At 38.4% G+C, this 26,752-nt stretch overlaps 1 protein-coding gene across 4 annotated transcripts in view; it reads left to right on the forward strand.

Annotated features, from left to right (window-relative positions):
- The first annotated feature begins 1,214 nt into the window (after positions 1-1,214).
- The window catches only part of CPEB4 (cytoplasmic polyadenylation element binding protein 4), a 55,514-nt gene continuing 29,976 nt past the window's right edge, over positions 1,215-26,752 (forward strand). For 2 of the 4 annotated variants that reach the window (XM_081036272.1, XM_081036273.1), the window contains exons 1-2: positions 1,371-3,039; positions 19,028-19,109. In XM_081036272.1, the coding sequence (XP_080892398.1) occupies positions 1,915-3,039; positions 19,028-19,109 (1,207 nt within the window). In that variant the 5' untranslated portion in view covers positions 1,371-1,914. Of the gene's footprint in view, positions 3,040-19,027; positions 19,110-26,752 lie in introns of all 4 variants that reach the window. The other 2 variants (XM_081036275.1, XM_081036274.1) reach the window with 2 other exon arrangements.

The raw sequence follows: 26,752 nt of genomic DNA on the forward strand, positions 1-26,752 counted from the left end.
CTGCTGGGAAGACCCACCTCCCCTTCCAGAGCCCTCTGGGGCGGAGCTCGGCCGAAAGCACGTGACGCCTAGGGATCCACCTTTACTGTGGGCAGTCGTCCGCTTCATTCGCGGTTTCACGGGTCGCCACTCCGTTACCCAATACCTGGACTCTTTTCCTTAGTGCTCACGGAATCCGTTCTCTATCGTGAGTCCCGATACGCTCCTCCTGCAAAGCCTAGTTAAGGGAGATAAACAGCCAAGGAGGCCTCTGCCCATACTAAAGATGGCGACGTGCCGTGCCCACGCTGGGTGGGGGAGCGGGTTACAGGCGCCTGGCCTCACTGGGCGAGGCGCAGACGGAAGGGGCGTCTCTCGAGATAAGTTTTCGACCTTCCTAGGAGGAGACCTGAGCGGGAGGGGCGTGGCCTAGCCTAAATTCTAACCGCTGATTGGTCTTTCGTCAGGTGGGCGGGGTGTCGGCGATACCCCACCCCTCCCTCTTCGAACCGGAAGTATCTCTCGGTCTTTCCAGCTGGTTGTCATTTCACTCGGCTAGGTCCTGAGGAGAAGGACTCAGCCGCGGCTGCGGGACCCGGGCACCGGGAGGCGGCGGCGGCGGCGACAGCGGCGACAGCAGAGGACGAAGAGGAGGGAGAAGGAGGAAAGAAGAAGAGCCAGGCGGAGTCCGCCGCCACCACAGCGGGGACTGTGGGACTAGGGGAAAGCGACGGCGGCGGCGACGACGACGGCCCAGCAACCGTGAGGAGACACAAAAGCCTTCTAAATTATAGTTTTTTAAAACCCAAACCTTGGGGAGAAAAGAGAGAGCGAGGCCGGGGGGAGGCCCTTGTCTGTGAGGAGAACTGCCCTGGTGGGGTCGCCTTTCCCCTCGTTCCCCCCCTGCGGAGACTCGAACTGAGAACCGAACGACCGCCCCTGGGTCCCATGAGGGAAAAACACCGCGGAGCCGCCGCGAGGGGAGGAGGCCGTAACCGCCGGACGCCCCCGGTCGCCCCCGTGGGCCCCGCCGCCTCAGGCCGCCGGCCGGCCCTCGTGCGGGCGCTGTAGTCGCTCCTGCGCCACCCCTCACGGGGACCCGCGAGTGTTTGCCGCCCGGTTCATGGGGGAGAGGCGGCCGGGGGCCGAGCACCGCGAGCGCGGCAGGATCTGCACCCGGCGCCTCAGGAGAAGCCCCGGCGGCCGGAGCCGCGCCCGGGGCGGGGGCAGGAGCGGGGCGAGGCGCGCGGAGAGCTGCCCGCGGCCGTGCTGCCGGCGGTGCGCGCCGGTCTCCCCGCACGCCGGCCGCGTCACCTCACAGAACGTCTCACGCACAGATAATATATAACGTCCGTAAATTATTCCTTTTTTTTTTTTTTTTTTTTAACCAAGCTGCCAAGAAGAGGCGAGCGCGTCCTCCCCTTGGCCCTGGTCTCACTGGTGCGTGAGCGAATCTACACTGCTGAGGAAGACCCCATGTGATCGTTAAGTTACATATATACAGACACACACACATATACCTATATTTTCACTTCGCGCGATGCTGCTTCTCCTACAGCCGTAGAGAAGCTGTGTTTTCGTCCTTCGTGTGCATTTTCTTTTGGAAAAGGAAAGCGCCTCTTTTACTAACCAAAGACTTGAGTTTTTACCCTCTGTGGTTTTATTCCCTCCTAGACATAAGCCCGCTTGGAGTCATGCTCATGGTGTAAGAGATTTTGTTTTTTCTCTCTCTCCAGTTATTTTGCTTTTCTTTCCGAGACCAGAATTCCAAATCCAAACTATTGAAAGTGATAAGCTGCGATCGCTGCGCTAGCTACACATAAGACGTTTCAAACAAACAGACAAATTTGGGGGAGAGGCTACAAGGGCGTGAGACATCAGGTTGTCGTGTGTTTTTTTTTTTTAAGTGTGAGATTCTGCTCGTAAAAATAATAAATGGGGGATTACGGGTTTGGAGTGCTAGTGCAAAGCAATACTGGGAATAAATCTGCTTTTCCAGTCCGATTCCATCCACATGTGCAGCCTCCACACCACCACCAAAATGCCACCCCCAGCCCTGCTGCTTTTATAAATAATAACACAGCTGCCAACGGCAGCAGTGCCGGCTCAGCTTGGCTCTTCCCTGCTCCAGCTACCCACAACATTCAGGATGAGATCCTGGGGTCAGAAAAAGCAAAAAGCCAGCAACAGGAGCAGCAAGACCCTTTGGAAAAGCAGCAGCTCTCCCCCAGTCCAGGCCAGGAAGCTGGAATACTGCCTGAAACTGAGAAGGCAAAATCGGAAGAAAACCAGGGGGACAATTCTTCAGAAAATGGCAATGGGAAGGAGAAAATCAGAATCGAATCGCCAGTGTTGACAGGGTTTGATTATCAAGAAGCCACCGGGCTAGGTACTTCCACCCAACCCTTGACATCCAGTGCGTCATCTCTTACTGGTTTCAGTAACTGGTCAGCTGCGATCGCACCTTCTTCCTCTACAATCATCAACGAAGATGCCAGTTTCTTTCACCAGGGAGGGGTCCCGGCTGCTTCGGCTAATAACGGTGCTCTGTTGTTTCAAAATTTTCCCCATCATGTCAGCCCTGGCTTCGGAGGCAGCTTCTCCCCGCAGATCGGGCCTCTCTCACAGCACCACCCTCATCACCCTCATTTCCAGCATCATCACAGCCAGCATCAGCAGCAAAGGAGGTCTCCTGCCAGTCCCCACCCCCCACCTTTCACACATAGAAATGCTGCTTTTAACCAGCTGCCTCATTTGGCGAATAATCTTAACAAACCTCCTTCTCCTTGGAGCAGCTACCAGAGTCCCTCTCCTACACCCTCTTCTTCCTGGAGCCCTGGAGGTGGCGGATATGGTGGCTGGGGAGGTTCCCAAGGCCGTGATCACCGCAGAGGGCTAAATGGAGGAATAACCCCCCTGAACTCCATCTCACCTTTGAAGAAAAATTTTGCAAGCAATCATATTCAGCTCCAGAAGTACGCTCGCCCCAGCTCTGCCTTTGCTCCTAAATCCTGGATGGAAGATAGCTTGAACAGGCCTGACAACATTTTTCCTTTTCCGGTAAGATTATGTTCCACTAATAGATTGAGACGAATAAGGAAATGGTATGGTGTAATATCTATTTAACTGAGAGAGCTGGAATTGTCTATGTTCGTATCAGAGCTCTTCTTAGAATTTGAGTTAATCACCAGACGTTATTCTGGCAGGAGAAGAGTGTAATTTGAAATAAAATATTCATCTATTTCTTTGGCAAATTTCGAATTGTAATCTTCCCCTAGATAATTGTATAAACTGGCATAATTATGAGTACCAGGTAGCTAGTGATGTCATAATTATTAACTGTAGTACCTTTCTAGCCTGACAAGAGGATCGGTTGGTGTTTTCCTATTTATTTAGGTGAGAGTGAATAACGTATAGAAGTAAATATCTTTCATTGTGGAAACTGATGAGCATTTTCTGCCCATATGCAGTAACCGTGTAACCAAAGAAATGGTACTGAGTCACTGAAAACCAACTCTTGGATTATAGTTTTCTCACTGGTTATGTTTAAACCTGGAACCTCTCTGAACCCTGGGCCTGAACAGTCTGAATTCATCAATTTCCTCTTAAATGTCTCGCAAATTCTGGCCTGCCCTGTGTCAGTAAGGACTGCTAAAGAAATGATCTAAATGTTGTCTTCATCCCCATTTCTTTTTGAATACTGTGAAGCTGTAGATCTCAGTGACTCTTTTCTGTTGTCTTTCACCCATTTGTTTATTTTCCAGTGTTAGCACTAGGGGTGTAGATAATTAAACCATGCCTAAAAATAGATCCAGGTGAAAATCACTTGTCTTTCTTGCCACCGGTGTATTCTTATTCTGCAAGAGTCACCTTGTTTGATGTTTTTGAATTAATCAGCTGCCAGTCTAGTGGATAGATGCAAGATAAAGGGAAATTTCATAGTTAATTGGACATCAGATGCCCTACTAAATTTGTATACTTTTGGGGTATTATCGTTTATATGTGTTTAGGAAATTTATATGGATTAGTAAGCTAACATTGAATCAGTTCTCACAACTACTCCACAAGGTAAGTTCTGTTATCATCCCATTTTACAGAGGAGAAAAATTGAATATCAGAAAGATATGATAACTTGTGCAAGAGCTACACAGCTGATAAGAGTATAAACTCTAGGTTGAAAAAAACGAGGATTAAAAATATATCTGTATACATACATGTGTACACATACACATGTGCTTTATTTTAGAGCTCTTTCTACAAGGGCTAAAACAGATTATAAATAGTTGCAATGTCCCCAAATGTGATGTCAGCACAAGCAGAATTATCTGTTTTAATTAATGGTTTGCTTACTGGTAGGGGAAGTTTGCCACGAAAACACTGTGTCATTCCAAGGAATTTAATATCCTTCATCTAAGGATTCAGGTGCAATTTTTAGATGTATCTTAAAATATTTGGTTAAATTAAGTTTTGGATCATGTATATACACACACACACACACACATATGTATATATATACACACACATATATACACATATATATAAAGGGATTTTACTCAAACTGAAGAGAGCAATTATTGTGTTTTATTGGTCAGGTAAAAGGATGTTTAAAACACTGACAAACCCATGAAATCTGTTTTTAAGAAGTACTTTTGATATTCCTTTGAACATAAATTTAAGGGAAATTTAATGCCAAGGTGGCTTTTATGAATTATTCTATATTGCTAATTTAAAAAATCTACAATGGCGTTTTATACATTTTAACTAGATTAAGATTGGCTGAGAATTGAATACACTATTCTTTTTTATTTTGCTATTATACATTGATGGAATAAATTTATGTGACCTCATGGTTTATTTTTCCATTCTCAGTTTACTTACTTTTGCTAAAGGTTTGCTTTGGGAAAAATAAAAAATTCAGAAGATGAATAAACTATACATGTATGCACATGATTAATATTTTTATGGGGCTAATGGATTGTATTTAACCTGTGATATATTTTCAATCAGATGGTTTCTTTAGAGATTAAGCTAGTTTATGAAATAATAATAAAATAGACTAAAATCGATAGTAAAAGATGTTAGAAACTAACTCTTACCTTAGAATTGTTGTCTATTTTGCTAGGGATGGAAAAAAGGATGAGTCAGTACACCTGGCTCAAATATGGTAGGATTAAATTGGAAAGTGAGTTGTTGATTTCTGCTCACTGTCTCCACCATTTTTTAGGGGGGGGGGGAGAGAGAGAGAGAGAGAGAGAGAGAGAGAGAGAGAGAGAGAGAGAGATTGAGCACTAGCAATAGGGTGATTTGAAAGTCAATAAAAATAAATGATTTGAAAAAATCTTTATGATGAGAAATTCCTAATTGGGTTTTGAAAATATCATAAGAACTTAGTAAACTGCTGTGGTGCTTACTTAAATGAACGTAATTGTGTATGTGTTTGTGTGTGTGTTTTAACAATTATTCTTTTGAATTAATTTTTTGGCACAAAAATTAAATAGTTTTGCGTTGATATGAATTGGTTAAATTTGACATGAAAAAACCTAAAGGAACGTTTATTTGACTGGGAGCCAGGAGACCTGGCTGTGGTCTTGGCCCTGTCAGTATTGCATTGGGGTGGGGCGCGTGGGGCTCAGTTTCTTCATAAAATGTAGGGGGTGACCTAGGTGATTCCTAAATTCCTTTTGATCCTAAAGCAAGCTACTGTGAAATTTAAACTACTATCACAGTCCACTCTTTTTTTAAAAACAACAACAACACTGCTATCTTATTTAAATGTTTTACCTTGAGCACTGTTCATTTTAGGGAAATGTATAGATATTAGTAAGTCAATTTCAATTGTTATTAGAAAAAAATTCCTTAGTTGTAAGAGAGATCTTGAAATTTACCACAGAAATCATAGGCTAGAGCTTACATATTTACATTATAATATTAGTATCCAATCAAAGGCTAAGTCGTATTGTTATATTAAAAGGAAACAATTTACCTGAAATATAACTAATACTGGGTAATGTTTATTTTAATTTGGAGTGAATCAGAATGCTTTTTACATTTGTTGAATGCAGGTGTGGGTACATACAGTGAATTAAAATGAGTGCTAACATTTTTAATTAGTTTTTTTTAGTAATCTTAACATTTTTTATTAATATTATGGAGCAGGAGCAAAGATTTCAAATATGTGAATAATCCTCTAAATAACTGATACAACAAGACATTCATTAGAGTTTGGATTTTTTTTGTATTAAAATTTGTTTCTAAGTTATTTTTGTTTAGCTTAAAGTTTTCATTATGTGAATTCAGATAACAAGCCTAAAATTCAGTTTTCAGATACAAGTAAACTAATATATATTTAATGATAGCTAACATGCTTACGATGGTCTAAGTGTTTTACATGTATTTACTCATTTAATTCATTCAACAGTCATATAAGGTAGAAATTATTGTTATTATCATTATTATTATTAACAGATAAAATTTGGTTCTTAACCACTAATATGGCAGTGCCGCTTCACAAAGACATAATATAGGTGAGAAGGATGGAGGAAACGCCTCCCAGAAGCATGTAAGATGAGAGGAAACATCTTACAGTGAATAACATACCTGATGATCAAAAGCTGATTTATGGATAACATTTTATAGAAATGTTACCATGGAAAGTGGGAAATAATACAATATATTTATTTGTCAACATTCAAATGTTAAACTTAGTATTCAAGTCAATATTTTTTTGTTTTTAGCACATACTATATACCAGGCACTGAGCTAGTACTTTCACATATGTTTCGCAGCCCTCTGAGGTTTAGTTTTATTGTCCCAATTTCAAAATGAAGAAACAAGGTCCACATTCATGTGACTAAAAGGCATGCATGATTTGACCTTTACATTAAGGGGGGCAGGGGAAAATCCTCCCCATCCTGACAAGCACATCCTGGAATTCTGATGTCCAAACCAAGTAATATATTGGAGGCACCGGCCGGTAATGACATTTGACTATAGCACCTCTTTGGAGGGGTGCTTATGTCTTTTGTCCTTACAGGAAAAGTAAAGAAGAATAGTGTGGTACGTATTCTGGTACTCTCCTGTCTTCAGCTCAGTTATGCTCCCACCTCATTTAGCCAAGAACCAGGAAGTAGGCAGGAAAACAAAGGGGCAAAAATCTGTCACAAAGATGATACTGAAATTTGGTTGATAGGGACACATTTTAGGATTTAGAGATCATGTGCTCTTACTTTAGACACAGTCACCATGGATTTGTTGAGTTGTCTTAACCAGGCAAATGATTCATGTCACTTCAGTAACTCTCCTTGTGTTGTTAGTTTATTGATCCTTAAAATTCTATGTCGTCTTATATTTAAAGACAAAGTTTACTGCATTGCTTCAGTTCTGAAAGTCATGGTGGATTATTAAATTGCCTAAAGTACAACCTTATTACATTTTTTGTTTTTTAATATAGTCCCAAGAGGGATCTTTGCATAAGAAACATTGTCTTTGACTTTGTATTTATTTATATTAGAAGAGGGGAAACTAATTTTTTAACTGGAGTGTATGGGATGGATGGTTCTGGCTCCAGCAGAATTGAAATACTTTGAAGAACTTTGGGAAAAGCCAACCAGAAACAATTTTATGCCTTTTTGTAGAAAGCCTTTTAACTAGGTCTGATTGTTTTTCTCATGGAATAGAATTTGGGTGGGGTAGAGTTTTTTGATTATTTTTTCTGTTGTCTTCAGAGAAGCCATGGAATATGATCAACACGTTGTTCTGACATCTCTCAGGAAAAATCTGTTTATTGCAAGTCTAGTGAATGCGGTTGTTGCTAGTTGCAACTAGAAAGATGCTATTTACTTAGTTTATGAGTTTATGCTTTTGAGAACAATCCTTGTTAGTGTTGATGAGAAAGGAATGGAAAAGTAGTCTTAAAGTTAACATAAGCTTAGTTTGAATTTTACAGTATAAATTAATTTTTCTTATGACTTTTCTCTGTCTTGTTATAAAGAAAATAAGCTTGAAGATCCATTATCACATTTTTCAGCTCTCTATTGTACCTTGGTTTTGGTTCCCATCACAGACAAGATAATGTGTGTAATGTGTTTCTCTTTAAGTCAGGGAGGGAGCCGATAGCTTGAGCATTCATTTTAATTTTTCCTGACAAAACTCGTTTTATATTTAATTGTTCAAAGAAATTTGCTCTTGCAGAAATTAAGGTATATTTTATAGCAATATATAATTAAGGTATAATTAAGGTATATTTTATAGCAAGATATAGTTTTTAACTTCAAATTTAGTGTAGATTCTCATCACATTTTAAGTTCTTGAAACTGAAGGAGTTCCACTTTCAGGTTTTCAGAAAATTTTGGTAGATAGAAAGATAAATGTGTAGATCCTATTTTTAATCTGTTTCTGAAGGTGAAACTTGAATAATTACTGAGAAAAGCTGTTTTGTGTGTCCAAAAATGTAGTAGAGTGCAGCACAGACTCTGGATCCAGACTTAAGTTTGACTCTGAACTGTGATTAGCTGTGTGACCTTGAGCAAATTGCTTAAATTCAGGAAGACTGTACTTCATCAAGATAATAATACCTAACAGTGAAGGGTTATTGTGAGGGACCTTAGGGGTGTGGCCATATTATTAGGCAGCTTAATTTTTTTTTTAATTTAAAATATGGATTTCTAATATTAAGTAAAATTATGAAACTGTGGTAATTGCAAATATAGCTTGGGCATCTGTGAAAGGCTGGAACAGTCCTTAGTATTGCTTGTCTTATTGTATACACTTTACTTCTCAGAGTACTCCGTTTGAGTAATCTAGATGCAACCCAAGATAGATAAAACATTTAGCAGAATTGTTAATTTTCTTGAAGAGAAATTTTATAGTTGTATGTATACCTAAATTTTCATTAGTATTGGTAGCCTGTATCTTCAGTATTTGAAAGATTTTGCTTACAATTGTTATTATAAGAAATGTAGAACGTGTGTGTGTATGTGTGTGTGTGTGTGTGCGCGCGCGTGATTATATTTTAATAGAAAATTTGTGATTTTTTTTTTTGCTAAGAGGTAGGAAAAGGTACCATAGATTTGAATTGGATATATATTAGATTTTATGCTGGAATTGAGTTTTGTTTTTCATATTTTAATTAATTTATCTCATATTCATTGAGCACCTGCTATGTTAGTGTAGTCACAGGACTAGATAGCTCATAAAAATTGTTTTGATTTGGTTTATTTAATGTGTTTCTGATCTGTGCTATCTTCTTTGAACAATACCGAACATGCATTTTTTTCTCACTATAAACAAATTAGCAACTAGCCCAAATATTTCATTTTATTTTAATTCATGAGCTATTTAAGGCAAACTAACAGATTCAAATTTAGGTATAACAAAAACAATGTGTAAATGGCATTTCTAAATATTTTATTAATGGTCACATTTATAAGTACACAGTTATACAAGCTTCCTTGTACACAGACGTTCTCGTTTTAAGTTTGATGACAAAATTGTATCACAAAAGGCAAACTTTAAATTATGGATAGCAGAATGCAGGTACCATTACATGTCAAAGAAAAACTGCATCAGCCACTTACAGGTCCTCTGCCATGTTTACAAACTGAATTATTCAAGTTCAAAGCCTTAAGCTGTACAAGTACTTTTCATATTGTATAGTAATTAGATCGGACAATTTCAATTTGATGAATATTTACCAGATATATCCCAATCATTATTATATCATAGATCTAAACTAAGTTAGTTAATCTCTCAGTATTATACATTTCAGAGGCATATTTATATTCAAATATTATGTAACATACTTTTAATAATAGTTCTTCTAGTTGTTTTTGAGGAATGTTTCTGGTGCTAGTCAGTAAAATGGCTATCATCTTACTCTCCGTAGAACCTTAAAAAAAATAAAACGAAACCAAAAACCCTCAAAACAAAATTCAGGATAAGAACATTGCTATTCAGAAAAAAAATGTCCTAATTATACAATAGAAGTCAGATCTGGGCTCCAAATATGGCTCTTGCCACTTACTAGTTATGTGACCTAGGGAGCAAACTATTCAACCTTCCTGACCCTTCCTTTTCTCACCTCTTTCGTCTAATCTTTTTGAGGATGAAATGAAATATGTCTAGTATTTATCTTCTAAAAGATTCTGTTCTTATAAGAAAGCAAGTCACAAATAGAAGTATTCAAAATCTTGCAAATAGCACAATTTCTCCAAATGTGAAAAACATTGTATATCTGGCGTGTAGTAATTGAGCTTGAGTTTTAAGAACAATTTTTATAAACTGAACTATTATTTTTTTAAAATAAAGTCACTGTAGTTAAATAATAGTGGAAATCAGCTTAGATGATGCTTTCATTTTCTTGAACACTGCTGAAAAATTTAGTGACCAACTGTTTTGTTATTTTTTTCTCTCTTTTGGAAAGGTTTTCCCCCACGTATTTAAAATTTCTTATTATGGAAAAATTTAAACATATTTAGTAGTAGATAGTAAATATTCAACAGACCCAATGTACGCGTCACCAGGTTTCACCTGGAGTAGCTCCTGGACGATCCTCTTTCTTCTATATTAACCCTCTCTCCCCCTTTCATGTTATTTTGAAGCAGTTTCCAGATATTGTATCATTTCATCTATGGTTTAGTGTGAGTCTCTAAAAAAGATAAGGAGCCTTTTTTCCCCCTTAAAAACATAAAAATGTTTATTCTAGTTGTTTTTAGAAGAAAGATAGTGAGTAACTGAAGCAAGGCCCACATTTCTGTTGCACCTGCTCAGCCTGTTTCACCACTCAGCCTGGTGCTAGTCTTGAAGGAAACCACTGTTGGCCTTGTGTCCTCCCTTCTGGGCGGAGAAAGATGCTGGGGGTCACGTGGCCATCAAAAAAAAATAGAAAGGAAAAAAGAGAGAGCTCTAGCAAAAGCACCAAGCCATCAGCCCGTGACCCAAATCTGGGAAGAGATTGGCCAGTTTTCCTCTCCCCGTCTCAGCCTTCCCCCAGGTTCGGTCTTCTGTGGACTTGTGGGAAGGATCCCTGAAAGGACATGGAACAGGACAAGACTGAGAGCATTTTGGTTTTACTTTTGTTTGTTTTTGTTTTTAAGAGGAATGTAGAGGTTTGGGGTCTTTTGCAGGCCTTTGGACTGCATCAAACCTTTTCATCTCTTTCTTTCAACCACAGATGTTTGATGCTTTCTTTCAGTGGCTCACGGTTGGGAGTTCATGGCCAAGGGGGGCATGTTCCTTCTCCTCGTGAAGGGTGCCATCTGGTGACCTCTTGCTTGGTGCCTGAGTGTTGAAATGCCTTCTGCTCAGGAGACTCGGGAGAATTAAGGATTGCGGAGTGGGGGGAAATGTGAGGGCTAAGGTAGCCTGGCGCTGGGCACAGGCTGCTTTTTGACAATTCTTGTCAAGCCTAAAGAGAAGAGATGTCATGGGTGACAGGACACAAGCTCAGTTTAGGAATAGAGTATGTGTGCATTTGGGTGACCATTCTGACACGAATGGCCAGAGGCTGCTCATTTCATCATTCCTTAGGGATGAACTTGCGTAGTATTTACCTGCTTTATTTAATGACCTCTTGCCCTGGATAGCTTATTAGGTACAAGAAATCATATACTGCCATTTTTGGGTTTATAGGTTTTGGTTCGTTTTGATGATCTATTAAAATGGCAAATATCACAGCACAGCCGAATTATTCAGATGTAAACAACACCTAATTTAAAATGTTGGTTTCAGGTTCTTTTACATCGCACCAGAGAGAAGGGGCAGATGGAATGTTTGTTGAAAAGGTCTACTAACGGCCAGGCGTCATGCACAGGTTGTCACGTACCTTATCTCATTTCTCCTCACCACAGTTTTTTAAATGAGGTGTTAGCCTCATTTTGCTGATGAAATCATGGTTCAGAGACGCTGCAGTGTCAAGATCACTTGTCTAGTAAGTGGTGATTTAAATGCAGGTCTTGGAATCGATTCTAATTATTTGTCTGCTGGGCAAGGTGAGAATAACCAAATAGTCAACAAGAAGAAGGAATCTATTGATCCAGGAACTGAGTAATCAAGTCTAGAATGCCGGTTCCTTTTTTTTTAATACAGTTAAGTAGTGACAAGAAACGTTTACCACTTTAAGGATTTCTAATGCTCAAAACAAGTGAGGTTTATTTAGTGAAGGTGGAATGAAAGAAAATCTTCTCCAAGGCCTTCTGGAGAGAGCTGATGCGTCACTTCACCGGGGAGGGAATGGAGCTAATGATACAATCAGGGTGATACACCAAAGACATTCATTCATTCCATTGTAGTTTATTATTCTATTAGGGAGCGCTTGGTAGTCTAAGATCTGTAAGACCCCTTGCCTTCATTATAAAATAGTCATCATGAGAAAGCACTGACCGAAGAGGGAGCCTGCTGGGTAAGATGAGAAGCTACTAAATGTGCAGATACTTACCTCTTTGCCTTCACCCTCTGACAGTTCTTTGAATTCAGGCCCTGTGTACAATGAAGGATCTCATGCCTTGCAGGTGGTAATAGATTGAAATTTCTAGGTCATGACAAGGTTCATTTAAATGGACCACTTTTCTGAGCTTCTGCTCTCAAGCCAGACTTCTCCACTTACTGTGGAGACTTTGAGGGCAATAATGTGACTTTGAGGGCAGTTATTAATGTTAACTTCTCATCGCTTCATCTGCCTAAAATGGGGATGATAATAGTTCCCACTCCACGTGATGGTTTTGAGGAACTAATTTATGTAAATGATACCTGATTTCTGTGAGACACACAACACAGAGCCAGGAGGAACATGTTAGCCACTTGCATATTGACGGTGACGATGATGATGAACTTACTGTAGGCTACACGTATGCCACAGTGTGTGACCATGGAAATGAGTGGCGTTTGTAGTCCAGTGGGGACACTGCTGTAAGAAAGCTTGTTACTACCATGTGGGATGTCAGCGTGCTAGGCGGACACTGGGAAAGGGACTTGCACAAGGACGTGTGGGTCATCTGGAAGTGAGATCTTCCAAGTTGGCTGTGTAGTCAACTTTTGATGGCCGTGGACTTAAATATTTAATCCAAGAAGAATATTTACAGTTTGGAAAATCTTGGATTAAAACTCCCATAGTTACCTTTGATTAACTATGGGCTTTACTGTCATATATAACTTCTTATTTATTTTGGCACATATTTGACACACTGGCATACACTTTACTTTTAAAACAAAATATTTTCCTTTCCTTTCTTCACCAGGGAAAATTTAAGCCAGAAAGAGAAACTTCCATAGGCTGATACAGGTACACAGTGGTCTGACAAGTGACAATCACAGCAATGTCTGTCTTTATAGGAAGGGAATGAATAAAGGGAGGAGCTGAAGTTTGCCTTTGGTTCTTAATGAGGTTACATTCAATTAATTACATTTTGTGATTTAGTCCCAGTGTAGTAATGCTTAAACATATGAACTCAAGTATAAAAGGACAAGAACCAATGTAGTGGTCATGGTGGTTGATTTGTTGAAATTGAACTTGATTGTAATTTTTTTCCAAGTTATAACCTTAAAACTTGGAACATAGGGCTTTGTTTCAGGTTTTGAGAACAAAGCCCTTCTCTTTATAAGGAAACCTTAAAATGGTTCATGTAGAATATTCAAGCTGGGCTGTATCATGACCGGCCAACCAGGATATAAGCTACAAATCACAGCCCCAACCACCTAATGAAGTTTACCCGTTGAATGGAATTGCTCAATTCAGTGATCCTCAAAGTGTGGTTCTTGGCTTCACTTGAAAATTTGTTAGAACTGTGAATTCTTGGACCCTGCCCAGAGCTACTGAAAGAGAAGCTTTGGGGGTGGACCCAGTAATCCATGTTTTGGCAAGACCTCCTGATGGCTCTGAGGTCGTCTCAAGTATGAGAAACACTGGCTTAGATTATCCATCTGAACGTTAACAAAAAAAACCCCAAACCAAAAACCACGAATGATGATTTCGGTTTGTGGCCTAATTGCAATCTAATTCTTTCTGATCGTAATAGACCAAGAGGTTCATGTGCTTCTTGTGGCTACTTCTGGAATGTTATGAAAAGCCACGTCATGTCATCAGTTATATGCTGATGTAGGTCTTTCTGTATTGCCGTGACAGTCAGGACTATTCAGGTGTGGAATAAAAGGATGGGTCCTGCTCTTGGAAATACTAATTTGTTTTTTCAGAAAGTTATTTTTTATCAACTTTGATGTTCATAGTAACTTCTATGATTTTTCCTTTAGAAATTGTCCTGTGAAGTAGAGATGACAGAAACTGAAACCAATCAGTTAATGACATGCAACTCAATATATTAAATATAACAATTAAAATTACAAAATAAAATGAGGTCTAAGCATTGTAATTGAATTTGCTTTGCTGAGCCTTGGATATAATTGTTCAAATTTCATTCATGATTAAGCTTACATGTTCTAGAGTCAGAAGGCCTGGTTCCTCCTTCAGATTCTTCCATCTCCACTTATCTGCTATTGATAAAGCTATTTATCACTCTGAGCTTCAGTTTGTTCATCTGTGAAATGGGACAATAACTGAACATCCTAATTGTATAGGATTTTGTGAGTAATCAGTAAGATTAGACATGTAAAGCATTAGAGCTAGATAAACGTTAGCTGCTGATTTTATTATTACTATTTCTGTTACTACCACTTCTACTCCTGCAGTTGGCAGTAGATAACCTAGAGATAACATTTGTGATAGGTCACTCATTTGTGCACCACATCTATCTGTCATCTCAACAGAGAAAAGGAAAATAAGGCTTCTCTTTCTCTTATGTTTTAGTATCTCTGATATCATCCTATATTACTCATATATACATTTTGTTCTTTCTTTCATTTATTGAGTGACATTTGAGTGCATACTGTTTTCTGGGCCCTAGTGAGCACATTCCTGCCCTTTGGACTCTTACAGCAGAGTGTTTCATGTATTCAAATGTATGTTGTAATTAGTGTGGTCCTTTGACTGCCATGAGCGTGACGTTAGCCAGGGAAGCATCGCAGGATTTGGAGTGAAACTTGGGCTTGAATCCTGCTGAGCCACTGAACTATGCAGTGACCTGTCTGTGCAGTCAGCTGACTCTTCCTCGGTCTTAGTTCTTGTCATTAAACCGTGAATAATACAGTCGAACTGATGAGGAGGTTTGAGGATTAAATAAGACAGTATTAGTAAAGTATCTACTTAGTCAATGCCCAATAAAGGGTAGTTCTGCCTTTCTACCTTTTCTCCCTGTCAGTTACCAGGAGATTTACAGCAACTTGCTGTAAATCTAGTAATGGTGGATTGAAGCAAATAGAGTTGTCGGAGTTTTTTGTTTTATAATAGATTCTTTGACCTTTTTTTCAGAGATCGGGACATCCCCCTTCAATGAATTGTTTGAAGTAGATTTTTTAAAAAGCTTTTTATTCATTAAGCTGTCATTGACAACCCCCCCTTTTTGTGGGCAAAAAGCGATACACTTTGATTAGTCATTCTCATTCACATTTTTGGTTCCTGCCATAATAATCACCATAAGTTAAACTGTAAATCTTGGAAGAACACAAACTAAGGATATCAGAAAGCTAGACTACAAATATATTTTGGAGCTGAGAAGGGAACATTAGAGATCGAACCAAATTCTTTCCTTTTTCATATCAGGAATGAGGTCAAGAGGATGACAGTCCCAAGTTCACATGACACGCCAGTGGCAGAGCTGGGGCTTCCAGATGTCTAATGCCCATTCCATTGATTTCTGCTGATGTTCATGTTTTGGTCATCAGCTCAAGTTCAAGCAAGAGGAACTGTCACTTACCAAGGCTTCTATCTTACAGTTAGTTTACTTTCTGGGAAATGGGTCCTAGAAAATAGATCAGTGGTTATGATATTTGGCCCAAGAAGCATTCAAAAAAGGCCAAATCGAAAAATGAACTATGTAAATCAAAGCACTCTTGATTTGACACTTCGTTTGTTGGGTTAGAAAGTCAGCTTTGTGCTATTCTGATTCGTTGGGTTTTTAAATTTTGTGTCTACTCCTCTCCCTGCTTCCTAATGGCACACTTACATTTGAATTTTTTTTTAATTAGTGGTTCCATACAAACAGAAAAGATCAGTGAGAGGGAGTAAATCAAGAAATGATCAACTTGAGACCCTCTTGAGAGCAGAATATTTATTTGACAAAATGTGTGGTTGTTGAACTCTGAATTACCAAAGCATCATAAGAAATGGTGTTATACAAATGTAAAGTTTATGATAATGTTAGTTGCTAATAAGGTTGGATTGTGGGGAGGAGTACATGTTAGGCCAGGACAGGCGAGGATGGGAGGGATACTGGATCATTGGGTCCTGGACCTCGTTCTCAGTACGCATCAGCCATCTTTTAGACCGTTTTCCGCTGAGTCCTAGAGCCTGAAAATTCCTCTCAACACATTGCATCTGAGATCAAGACCAGTTTGTATATTGGTAATTTATGTGTCACCCTTGTATGAAATCATGACAGATGAAAGCAAAGTACCGACTTTCCTTGTAATTTAAATAAGTGTAAATAAAGGATAGAAGGGCTTTTTTTTTCTTAAGTCTCATAAAGCATTACTGAAAATTTTAAATTTTGTTTAGGATTCTAGTTTTAATATACTCCACCAATTAGAAATCAGTGGTTGTTATCTTAACAAAAATCTTCGTGTTCCAGGAAATATACTGGAGTGTGTGGGGGGGGTATAAAGTGGCTTCGCTAAATTTCAGTACCACAATTAGCAACTTATAGGTAAAAGGGAGACTTCTTTACATAGTGAAAACAGCTGTCATAAAACAAACCAAAAAACACTGTGTAGTATTCTTTATCAACTGCTTCTTGTTGGTGCTCTTGTTCTTCAGTGATCGGCAAAATCCAAGTTCTGGAAATTCACAAGGTTGTGTTAAAAAAAAAAAAAAAAAAGGCTGAGTCTCCGCACCCCCAACCCCCATTGCAGTTATTTTGGCAAAAGAAAACGTACAACTCTATAGTGGGAAAGGGAAATGTAAACACAAACCTAAGATAAGGAAGTAGGAGAGAAGAAATATTTTAAACATTTAAAAATTGCTTGAAGGAATTCATTCATTCATTGATTTAGCAAACATATGCCTGCGTTCCACCTGCCAGGTCCTGTGTGAGGCCCAGTGATGCAGAAACGTAGGACGAGGCTTCTCAACCTGTTCCACATCGTGGCACACATAGACAACGATAGTATTGAAACAGAAATCATGTGCTAGCCAGTTCCTGCCATGTCAGGCCCTCTGGGCAGTGTTGTGGGCTGAGGAGATGAATATACGAGTAATCTTTGGAGTTATACACACTGGGAACATTTCATGTGAGACACACTTCCTGCCAGTGGGAAGCAAGCAGAGCCCAAGAATTACTGCCTCCAAAACTGGTTTGGTACTGGAGGTGGAGATAGTGGATGGCCCGGTTATGGGTGTGGTTCACAGATTGCTGAAAAAAGGGTAAGTCCAGCTACTGTAGGATGAACTGGTGGAACTTTATAGTAACTTCTTTCTCAAGGTATGCCTCAAGTCCACTTTGCTTCCAAAAGAATGCCTCTGATTTCGAAAGAATATGCAAAAAGAGATTTGATTTAATTCAGTGCTTGCGATGAGGAAAGATAAAAACAGGACAGTCTCTTTTGTGAACAGTAACCCTTGAGAACTCTAAGATGTCTCCCTGCCTCTCTATGGACCATATTGAGAAGATGAGGATGACGAGGAGAGAATTAGGAGGAAAATTGGGAAAGAAAGATGTGCGGGAGTGTGTCATACCAGCCGAAAGTGGAAAAACGTGATGTAACTAACACCTGTAATACTCTCTACTTTAAATATTAGGTTATATCCAAATGGAACTGCCCTTGGACTCCTCAAGTTGCAGGGGTTAAAAAAGGCTTGTGTCATAAAAGAATTCATCCAGTGAACATCACTGACTACTGGAGGGGGTGGGGTGAGGAGACATCCCCGTTTCAGGAAAGTATAATAATAGTGCAGCGTGAGTCGTGTTATGGAAGGATGGAGGAGAAAAGTTGATCAAAAAAATGCTCCCTGAATAAAGGACATACTTAGAAGCAGTCTAAAGTTTCTAAGAAGATAGCTAAGAAAGTGGGAAAGGAAAGATCCCCCCCCCCATTTTTTTAAGGAATAAAATTAGGTGAATTTTTTTAAAAAGCCAAAGCTTTGAGTTAAAAAATAATGCAAGAGAAAGTACCACTGCAGAGAAGGCTGTGGACTACAGGTGCCGCTTGTCAGATCCTCTGGGAGCCCCTTTTCTCTAATACTCTGGCGGTGGTCTCTGTGTGCTGCTTTACAGAGTGACTCAGAAGCATGCATTACTGCTTTCAGTTGAATCTGAAAATGTTTTCATGTCCTACTTTGCACTTAGCAAGCTAAACTTTAATTTCAGTTATCTCTAGTCCTTTTCATCCAGAAGAATGCCAGCGCAGTTGAGTCAGTGTGTATTTTAGGATTCCTCACCCACTCCAGCCAGGCTTGTGACCAGCAGTGTTTTCTACGCACCCTTTCTTCCCCTTAATTGTAATGGCAGAAAAATCATGGCAGAAGAATACTTTGCCACCTAGAGGTCTTGCAAACATTTGATGACTGTTTGCAAACCATGTCTTGTAGAAAAGATACAGCTGTTGTGAATAGCGTGTGTAAATGCTACTTTAGTCTGTCACTGCTGGGACCAGTTTGGAAAGCTCTGGCAGATACTGCAACCGCAAGTGGCAGAGGATTATGAATTTTATATTTATTGAATGCTCTTAACTGTGTAAAATTAGTTGTAATCGTTTCTCCTTTATTAGTAAAACTAATGTTTTCATTGAAATTATTATTAGAAATCACATCATTCTTTGCTGAGCCCGGGGCACTTACTTTTGTGGTTTTGATGTTTTGTAAGTGCTAAAAATAAAATGTAGTAATAGTGTACCTTCCGCAGAGAGGGAAGGTTCCCTTTTTGATCTGTGTTCCATTCAGTGTAGCTTATTGTCCTCTTTTATAATTAAAAGCTATTTTAAAAGTGGTCTGTGCCTGTTTGTGTTACAGGATCGCCCCCGGACGTTTGACATGCACTCCCTGGAGAGTTCACTCATTGACATAATGAGAGCTGAAAACGATTCGATTAAAGGTAATTTTTTTAAAATGTAATTTTGATTTTAATCAAAGTTAAAATTACGTATTACCTGTGTAATCTGATGAACAATATGGCAAATATTATGGATTCATATTTTGTATCTACTTCCATCAATTTTATGCATGTACCTCTTTTGGTTAAAAAATCAAACATATTCTATAGGCATCCACTGTAGGCCCATAATAACATTAATTAAGAGAACTACAAGAATACTTACTAATTGCTTACAGTGGGCAGTTAACTGGAAAGACATGAATCATACATATCCTTTTCTTATATCTCAGGTAAGACCTGCTTAGTGCCTAAAATCTTGTCTGTCCACTCATGACAGTGACTATACACTGGGAAGAGTCCAAATGTTGATAGTTTTTTGTCCTAGTTCACATTTTTTTAAGTGGCCAACAGTTTCAAAGTTAAAGTGAAGTTTTGTGGTTCTTGAAATATTTCCTATGTATTATGTTAAGAAAAGAATAGTGCTATTCCTGCCTGGATTCTGGCCCCAATTCTGTGACTAACTAGCTGTGTGCTCATGAATAAGACATTTAAGTTTGAGTAGGCCTCAGTTTCTTCATCTTTCTAACAAGGGATTTAGAATCACTTTTACAATAAGAGACTTACAATGGGGAGCTTTAAAAATAAAAGACAGATGCCTGGGCCCTGTCCCATGTGTGGGTGGGGCTTGGCATGTTAGTTTTTAATGTATCTGTTGATGCTCATGTGTAGCCAGGGTTGAGAATGACCAGACTAGATGTTTCTAAGGGCTCTTCCAGCTCTGATTTTGTGAAAACTATCCCATAAAATATTTTTGCACAAAAATCATATTTTACTTGAAAGCACTTTTTAAAAAAAATTTGGGTTGTTTGGTATATTTAATCATTTCACTTAAGTTGTTCGTGCTTCATTTATCTGTTCGTTCATTTCATTCATTCATTCATTCATTCATTCATTCATTCATTCATTCAATATTTCTGAGCCTGCTTTGTGCCAGACACAGCTTGCATTGGGGTCAAAGGTGGCAAGGCAGCCTGCTGCTTCAAGTGGTGACCAGCCTCGTCCAGTTTTTCCTTCAGTTTGGTTATCATATTACTGATACAGTAAAGCTAAATATTTTTCAACAAATGAATAGTGGTTTATTTTTTAATGAGGAAAGCTTTTTGGTGTCTGGAGAGATGAAAAAATGATACATGAAAAAATATGCATCCATCTGATGAGGTAACTTTGAAATAAGATTATTTTGAAGGTCTTGACTGATTTCCTCACAGAATTCTGCTGGTTGATTAATTTGGATGTACTCTGTTTCTGAGAGGGGATCTCTCTCTCCCTCAGAGATCATCTGAGTCTGCTTTTCCCACCTCTTAGCACTTGGACTTTGGATCGTCCTTCAGCCTCTTTGACCCTTCTCGTTTTTCTCATCAGAAAAATGAGGAGAGTCTAAGGCCCTTTCTAGCACCAGAAAAAACTGCACACTCTAAAAAAAAGTAGCTAAAGGAGAAATCTGAATAAGGTCTGTGGATTGTACCAATGTCAATTTCCTGGTTTTGTACCATACAGAGGGTTCCCCAGAAAATGTGTACACATCTTAAGAAAGGAAAAAACTGTATTAAAATTGTAATACTCAATATATACTGATAACAAAAGATCCATACAAGTCATGTGTAAACATTTTTTTGGCACCCCCAGTAGTTATGTAAAATGTTACCGTTTAGGGACACCAGATAAAGGGTACATGGGACTATCTGTACCACTTTCTGCAACTTGCTGTAAATCTATAATTATTTCAAAATTAAACGTTAAGTACAGAAAACGAAGCTAACGGACATTTGTTTATTCTTAATGTATTTGACTCCAGCAACTTTTTTTTTGAGAGCATCTTATGTACTAGATACTAGGGATAATAAATAATTAGAACTCATTTTTCCTGATATGTACCTATTCTTTTATTAGAGAGAGCACAGTTTACAAACAGCAGCAGATGTAAATAATTGATTACATGATGCTCTAAGATGCAAGCCTCTGACTAGTCCTCAATCAGGTATAAGAACTTGCACACGTTATCCTCAGGATAACAGTAGCATTTCCATGGTTTCTCAGACATAGCAAGGACATCTCTCTCAGGTCTGTTTCTTCTCTCTTATTGTTGAACTTTTGTGTAACGTTCTGCCTTTTTTCTATATTCCCTTTCTAATTTCCTCTTACCAATTTTTACCTAAATTATTAAGTTTCTTCAACCTGATTCTGCAGGGATAACCAAAAGTTAAGTCTGATGACAGAAAAAAATTAAATCTGATTGGCATAGTCTGGGAACATAAAGGTTTTGTAAAATTGTGGTTTATAAGAGGAAGTGTGGCAGAATGGAAAGACCAAGGGGAGTCAGATAGATCTGGATTTAAATTGCCACTCTGCCACCACAGTTTGTGAAGATTAAATGACATAATGTATCTATAAAACCCAGCATGCTGCCTAGTTCATAAATGACACAATAAATGATATCGATTATTACTAAACATCTATTAAGTCTGTTCTTATGCTTATCAACTGAGAAAGCCAGTTTCAATTTAAGTTGAAGTGCCAAGGTGACAAGTATATTAAATGAACTTTGTATACATTTTCCTTCAAAGAGCAATAAAGAATTCACAGATGAGTTATGGTCCTAACATGCCAGATTATAGTTATGCTTGACATATATATTTTTTTAACCAAGATAATGAACTTTATATCACTGTAGTCTAGCACTGCCAAAATGTAGATTTGCTCAGGGGAATACTTTATTTCTCGGCAACTCTCTTCTGATTTAGACAGCTGTTAGGAAAACTAGGCCTGCTTTTAACAGTGGTTCTGCTTGTTTTGTGAGGTTTTGTTTAAAGTGATAATAAAAGTTGAATATCTTTTTTAAAAAAAATAACCCATTGTCCTTTTAAAATAAGTATATAAAACCTGACTATCCATTTTGAAGAGAAATTGCCTCTCCATGTGCTCTGCATCTTTAGAAATGGAGAAAACAGAAAATGGGCATTAATTCTATGAGACTGATAGAGAATAATATGCCTCTCAGAAAAAAAGTGTAAAAATTCAATTAAAAGAATTTGAGAGTTGTTTTAAAAAGACTCCATCATATGAAGGCAAATTCTATATTTGAGTTCATTTTATCTTAAAAATAACTTCATAAAATATATTACGAATGGCCTTATTTATTTTTATCTTTCACTTGCGGTTCCTCATAGAAATGCTATTTGTATGTATGTGTTTAAATAATAAAGCCTAAAATTGATACAAGAACTACAAGTTCAGTGAATTGATATCGCTATATTACTTGCTAAAATTTAAAAAAGAAAACAGAAAACTGAATTTACCTTTCCTTTTGGGGAAAATAAAATCTTCCTTAACATAATGAGGTTTAAAATTTTTATTTTTTTCATCAACAGATGGAAAAATGCTTAATATGCCTAGAAACCTTCAAATATACTTTTTGAGTTTCTTTATAAATGTGTTATTGATTGCAACTGACTTGTTGGAAACCTTTTATTTATTTTTTAAATATTTTAACAAAAGTGCAAAAGGAGTACCTAACCTTCATTTCATAATTTATATTCATTTTATTTTACAGTTTATTTAAATACAGTTTTTCTAAGAATTTTAAGGCTAGTATTTTTTCCACGTGCAGAGGTTTAGCTTTTGGGAAGGAAGAGGGTCCTCCCTCTACTTTATCTCTATGTCCTTTCTCTGATCAGCTGGCATGTCTGTATGTTATTTTTATCTGTGAAATTGTGTGTCGCCTTCTGTATAACCAAAGCCAGTGACAGTCCACAGACGCTCCTCCCCAAAGACCAACTTTCTTTTCTTTCCTGCCCAGTCTCAGAAGCCAAGAGCCCGAGCTATAGACCGAATTTGAATTTTGATCTTCCAGGTGTGCATTACTAAATATTATTAGGCTTCTCAAGTGTTTTCTTCCCCTAGACAGGAAAGTCTTTTACTATTGTAGATGCTTAGATGATTGTTTGGGGAATATTGTATCTTACTGTTATTTCTGTTTTCGCTTGTCTGTAAAATTGGGACTTACTGTTTAGTCATGGCAAGGCATGAACCAGGTGAAAGCCACATGTGAGTACGTCTGTTTTCAGGCTTCTGAAGCACAGGTTGGACACAAAGAAATAGATTCATGAAGCGGCATTACATTCAGTATATAGTAGGAAAGACCTCTGAAAATTAAGGAGCCTTTTTATCTTTCCTGTGTGTGAAGGGAATGAAGGAATATAGATACCAACCAAGAAGCAGTAGTTTGTGGAGTGGAAGCAGAGGGAGAAAGCACTGGAGTAAAGAAACAGAAAACAGCACTTGAAAATTAGCAGATGTCAAACGGAGTAGAACCATCCACAATTTCATAAAAGTGGTTGAGTATTTTATATCCTACATATGAAAATAGTTTAATGTCCAATTTGCTTCATTTCTCTAGAAAGCCAAATGAGATAGCAAAATTATTGAGAGAATAAAGGCAGTCTGTAAATTGTCAAAACATTATAGTTGTCCTTCAGATATTAATTAACTAAATTATGAGTCAGAATATCATCTTATTTTTCCCCAGAGCATTGTGAAATTGGAGTCTTTTTCTCTTCATATTGTTTTAGAGTGTATGTTGCTTTTAGGTTTTGAAAGGGGGACCTCAACACATCCATCCCAACCCCTCTGAGTGTCAGACATTTTAAATACTTAATTAGAATGTAAGCAGGAATGATTGCATTCAGAAAAGCAAGTTATTTAAAGTGACAATCTTTTACTCATCCCCAGAGTGCCCAAGAAACCTATTGCGTATGTCGAGTCAGTAGTGGGAGTACGTTATACAATTAGACATTACTGCCTCACTTGCTTCATGCGTTCATTTAATAAGAATTTAAGGGCTGGATCTGCTTCAAAAATGCTCTGTATTTAATTCCTGACTGCCGAAGGTATTGTGACCTTGCATTTTAAAATACTTTTGATATCTTTTTCTTTATTTATTTACACATTAAATTGGGATGCCCATTCCCCCTCTGTATTTCATTGCTGTGGGTTTGAAACAAATGCATCAATGAGAGGGCAAGTGAAAATTCCATCTGTGCCTCTTTTCTTTGTTGTTTAGCAAAACAATTTATAATAATCTCTCTAGAAGATCATGAGGCTCATTTGAAAGTTTAGTGCACAAAGCCTGTTTAATTAATTTTATATAAGATTTTTTTATGTCACAGTAAAAGAGTGACTATTTGGATAATTATTTAAATTTTGTATCTTTACAGTAGGAGAATGAAGTTAGTGCTACTTGAAAAAAGATGCCACAAATAATAACCAGGAAACCTTACATTTTCCTTTGATCCGCTATTAATATTCCTGTATTCCAAATCGCAGTCACGTATTCCAATTGCAGTCACTATTTTAAAGAATACATATTGTGTACTGACACAGATGTTTAAGTATGTAAAGTGCATACCAACTTTATGTAGACTGAGAAAGCTCTAGAAACATTCTATGAGAGTTGCTGGAAATAGGACTAAATTTTATACCATGGAGTTCTGAATTTGAATTTCAGAGTAAATAAAAATTTTAAAAGCCAAAGGAACTCTTACTAAAATAGTTCTGTTGCTATACTATTAAAATGATTTATTTCAAATGGTGGATTGCCGGTATCATTTCTTACAGTATTTAACTTTTTCCTGCTTAAGTCAGCTTGCCTGTGGTGATTTGAGAAAAGACTACTACGCACTCCTCTGCACACCTATCCTGTCACCTTTTCTGAAGACCAGGAGGACATTTTCCTTTAAGGGAAATTTATGGAGCCTGGTACAAAGTGCCATAGAAAAGAAATGGATAATGCAAACCAGCTAATTTTACTTGGACTCATAATCAAATATCTCCTTCCAAGTCAGTTACTGTTATTTGGTGTTCAGTTGTCTTCTGGCAAATTGGGGCATCTTGAAAGACAACAAGTCTTAAGATTCAGTCAGCCAGGCAGCTGCCCCGGGAGCCAGGTTGGAACCTTCCTGGGCTGGTTCTTTCTTGCTCTGTTTGGATGATACCAAGTGATTTGAAGTCACAGAGCAGGGGAGTGGCTGCAGTCTCTGGGGAGTAGAAACTAGCCCTACTTCTAGGAGCCTTATGAGTAGTGGAGGAATAAGGTACATAGCAAAGAACACAATTTAAACTCGGCGGCAATGAACTTTTTTGTGTGACTGTTTAGAAACTATACGCTTTCCTCTCCTTCTGCCCTCTCCCTTTCCTGACTGCTGACATGGAACATCCTAATATAGCCTTTCTCTTTTGCTTGGCTTAGTTGTGCCAGAGGATGGGACCTGGGCTTCTGTGTTGAGGTAACTGCCTTTGTGAGGAAGAGGGTGAAGTAATGGGGCACGATTTCCTTTGTATTACTGGTGCAGGATGTATTCTGAATTCCGAACTACTGTCCCTTTCTGGTTTACTGTTGATCAGGATTTGCTAGATTCCTCCCAGCACCGTGGAGGCAGAGTTTACGAAAGTATGGAGTTTGAACAGTGTGACTACACTTTTTCAGACTGGGGGTGGCTGTTGGTATCGGTTTTGTTTTTGTGCTTTGTTTGTTTTGTTTTTTTTAAGAGGAGGAGGGGAAAGGGAAATGCCTGGGAGAACAAAATGTGATGTTTGTGAACACCGATGTGCTCACAGTATTGGGCTGAAGTCTTCTTTACTCTGGCCTCTGAACTGAAACCGGCTGGGTTCGTGCTAACCATTCCTGTCCCTGTGCAGCTCCTCGACTGCCCAGTGTATTTACGTAACATGTTCTGCTAAGTAGGGAGTACTGATTCTCTGTCCTCTATCCTCCATGTGTGATAGAATAGTGCCCCTGGGGTTTCCTTTGTTCTGAAAATCATATAAGCAGTTGTCTGTCACAAAGGGGGAATCTGTATTATGTCATCCATGATGTAGGTCCATATTACTTAAGCAGCCCTCTTATCTGAATCCTGAACATTGAGCACAAAGAATCTGATTTTGGGTCCATGATAATTGAGTGGTCATCTTAAAACATTGTTGCAACTGAATTTTACCTGGATGACAGGTGAGGGGAAAGGTAGGCAGAGGAAAAAGTGACAGGAAATATTTTATGTTATTAGAAGTTTTAAAGATCCTAAACTTTTCTTTAAAAGAGTCTTTTAACTCATTACCTTTTTTCTTTTTTTACAGTGTATTAAGGTTAACATATCTTATGGCTGTTGTGACTCAATTTTGATTGACACACATTCAAGGCAGTAATGGGTAAAGAAATGAACTATATGTGACACTTAGAAAAAACAAATCAGAAAACAAGCAGCAATCAGGTAGTAAATTAACAACTGCTTTTCTGTAATGTTTTACATTTCACATTAAGTATTGTGTATAACTCAGTAAGTATAGGTATTACCATGTGGACACACAGGAATAATATTGCTTCCCATTGAGAAATGAAATCTGAGCACAAACATTTAAGTAGTAAGGTTTTCAGACTTTGCCACCAGTTCGTCAGTGTTTTTAGGGGTCAGTAATTTTAGGGACCTCGCTGCAGTACAAAAAGTAGGAGGTGGTCCAGCACATTTATAGAGATCCTTTGTCCATGCTCCACGTCCAAATTAGTAATAGTATATTGTGTACCTTTTGATAGT

Source organism: Rhinolophus hipposideros (genome assembly GCF_964194185.1).
Source record: "Rhinolophus hipposideros genome assembly, chromosome: 23".
Lineage (NCBI taxonomy): Eukaryota > Metazoa > Chordata > Mammalia > Chiroptera > Rhinolophidae > Rhinolophus > Rhinolophus hipposideros.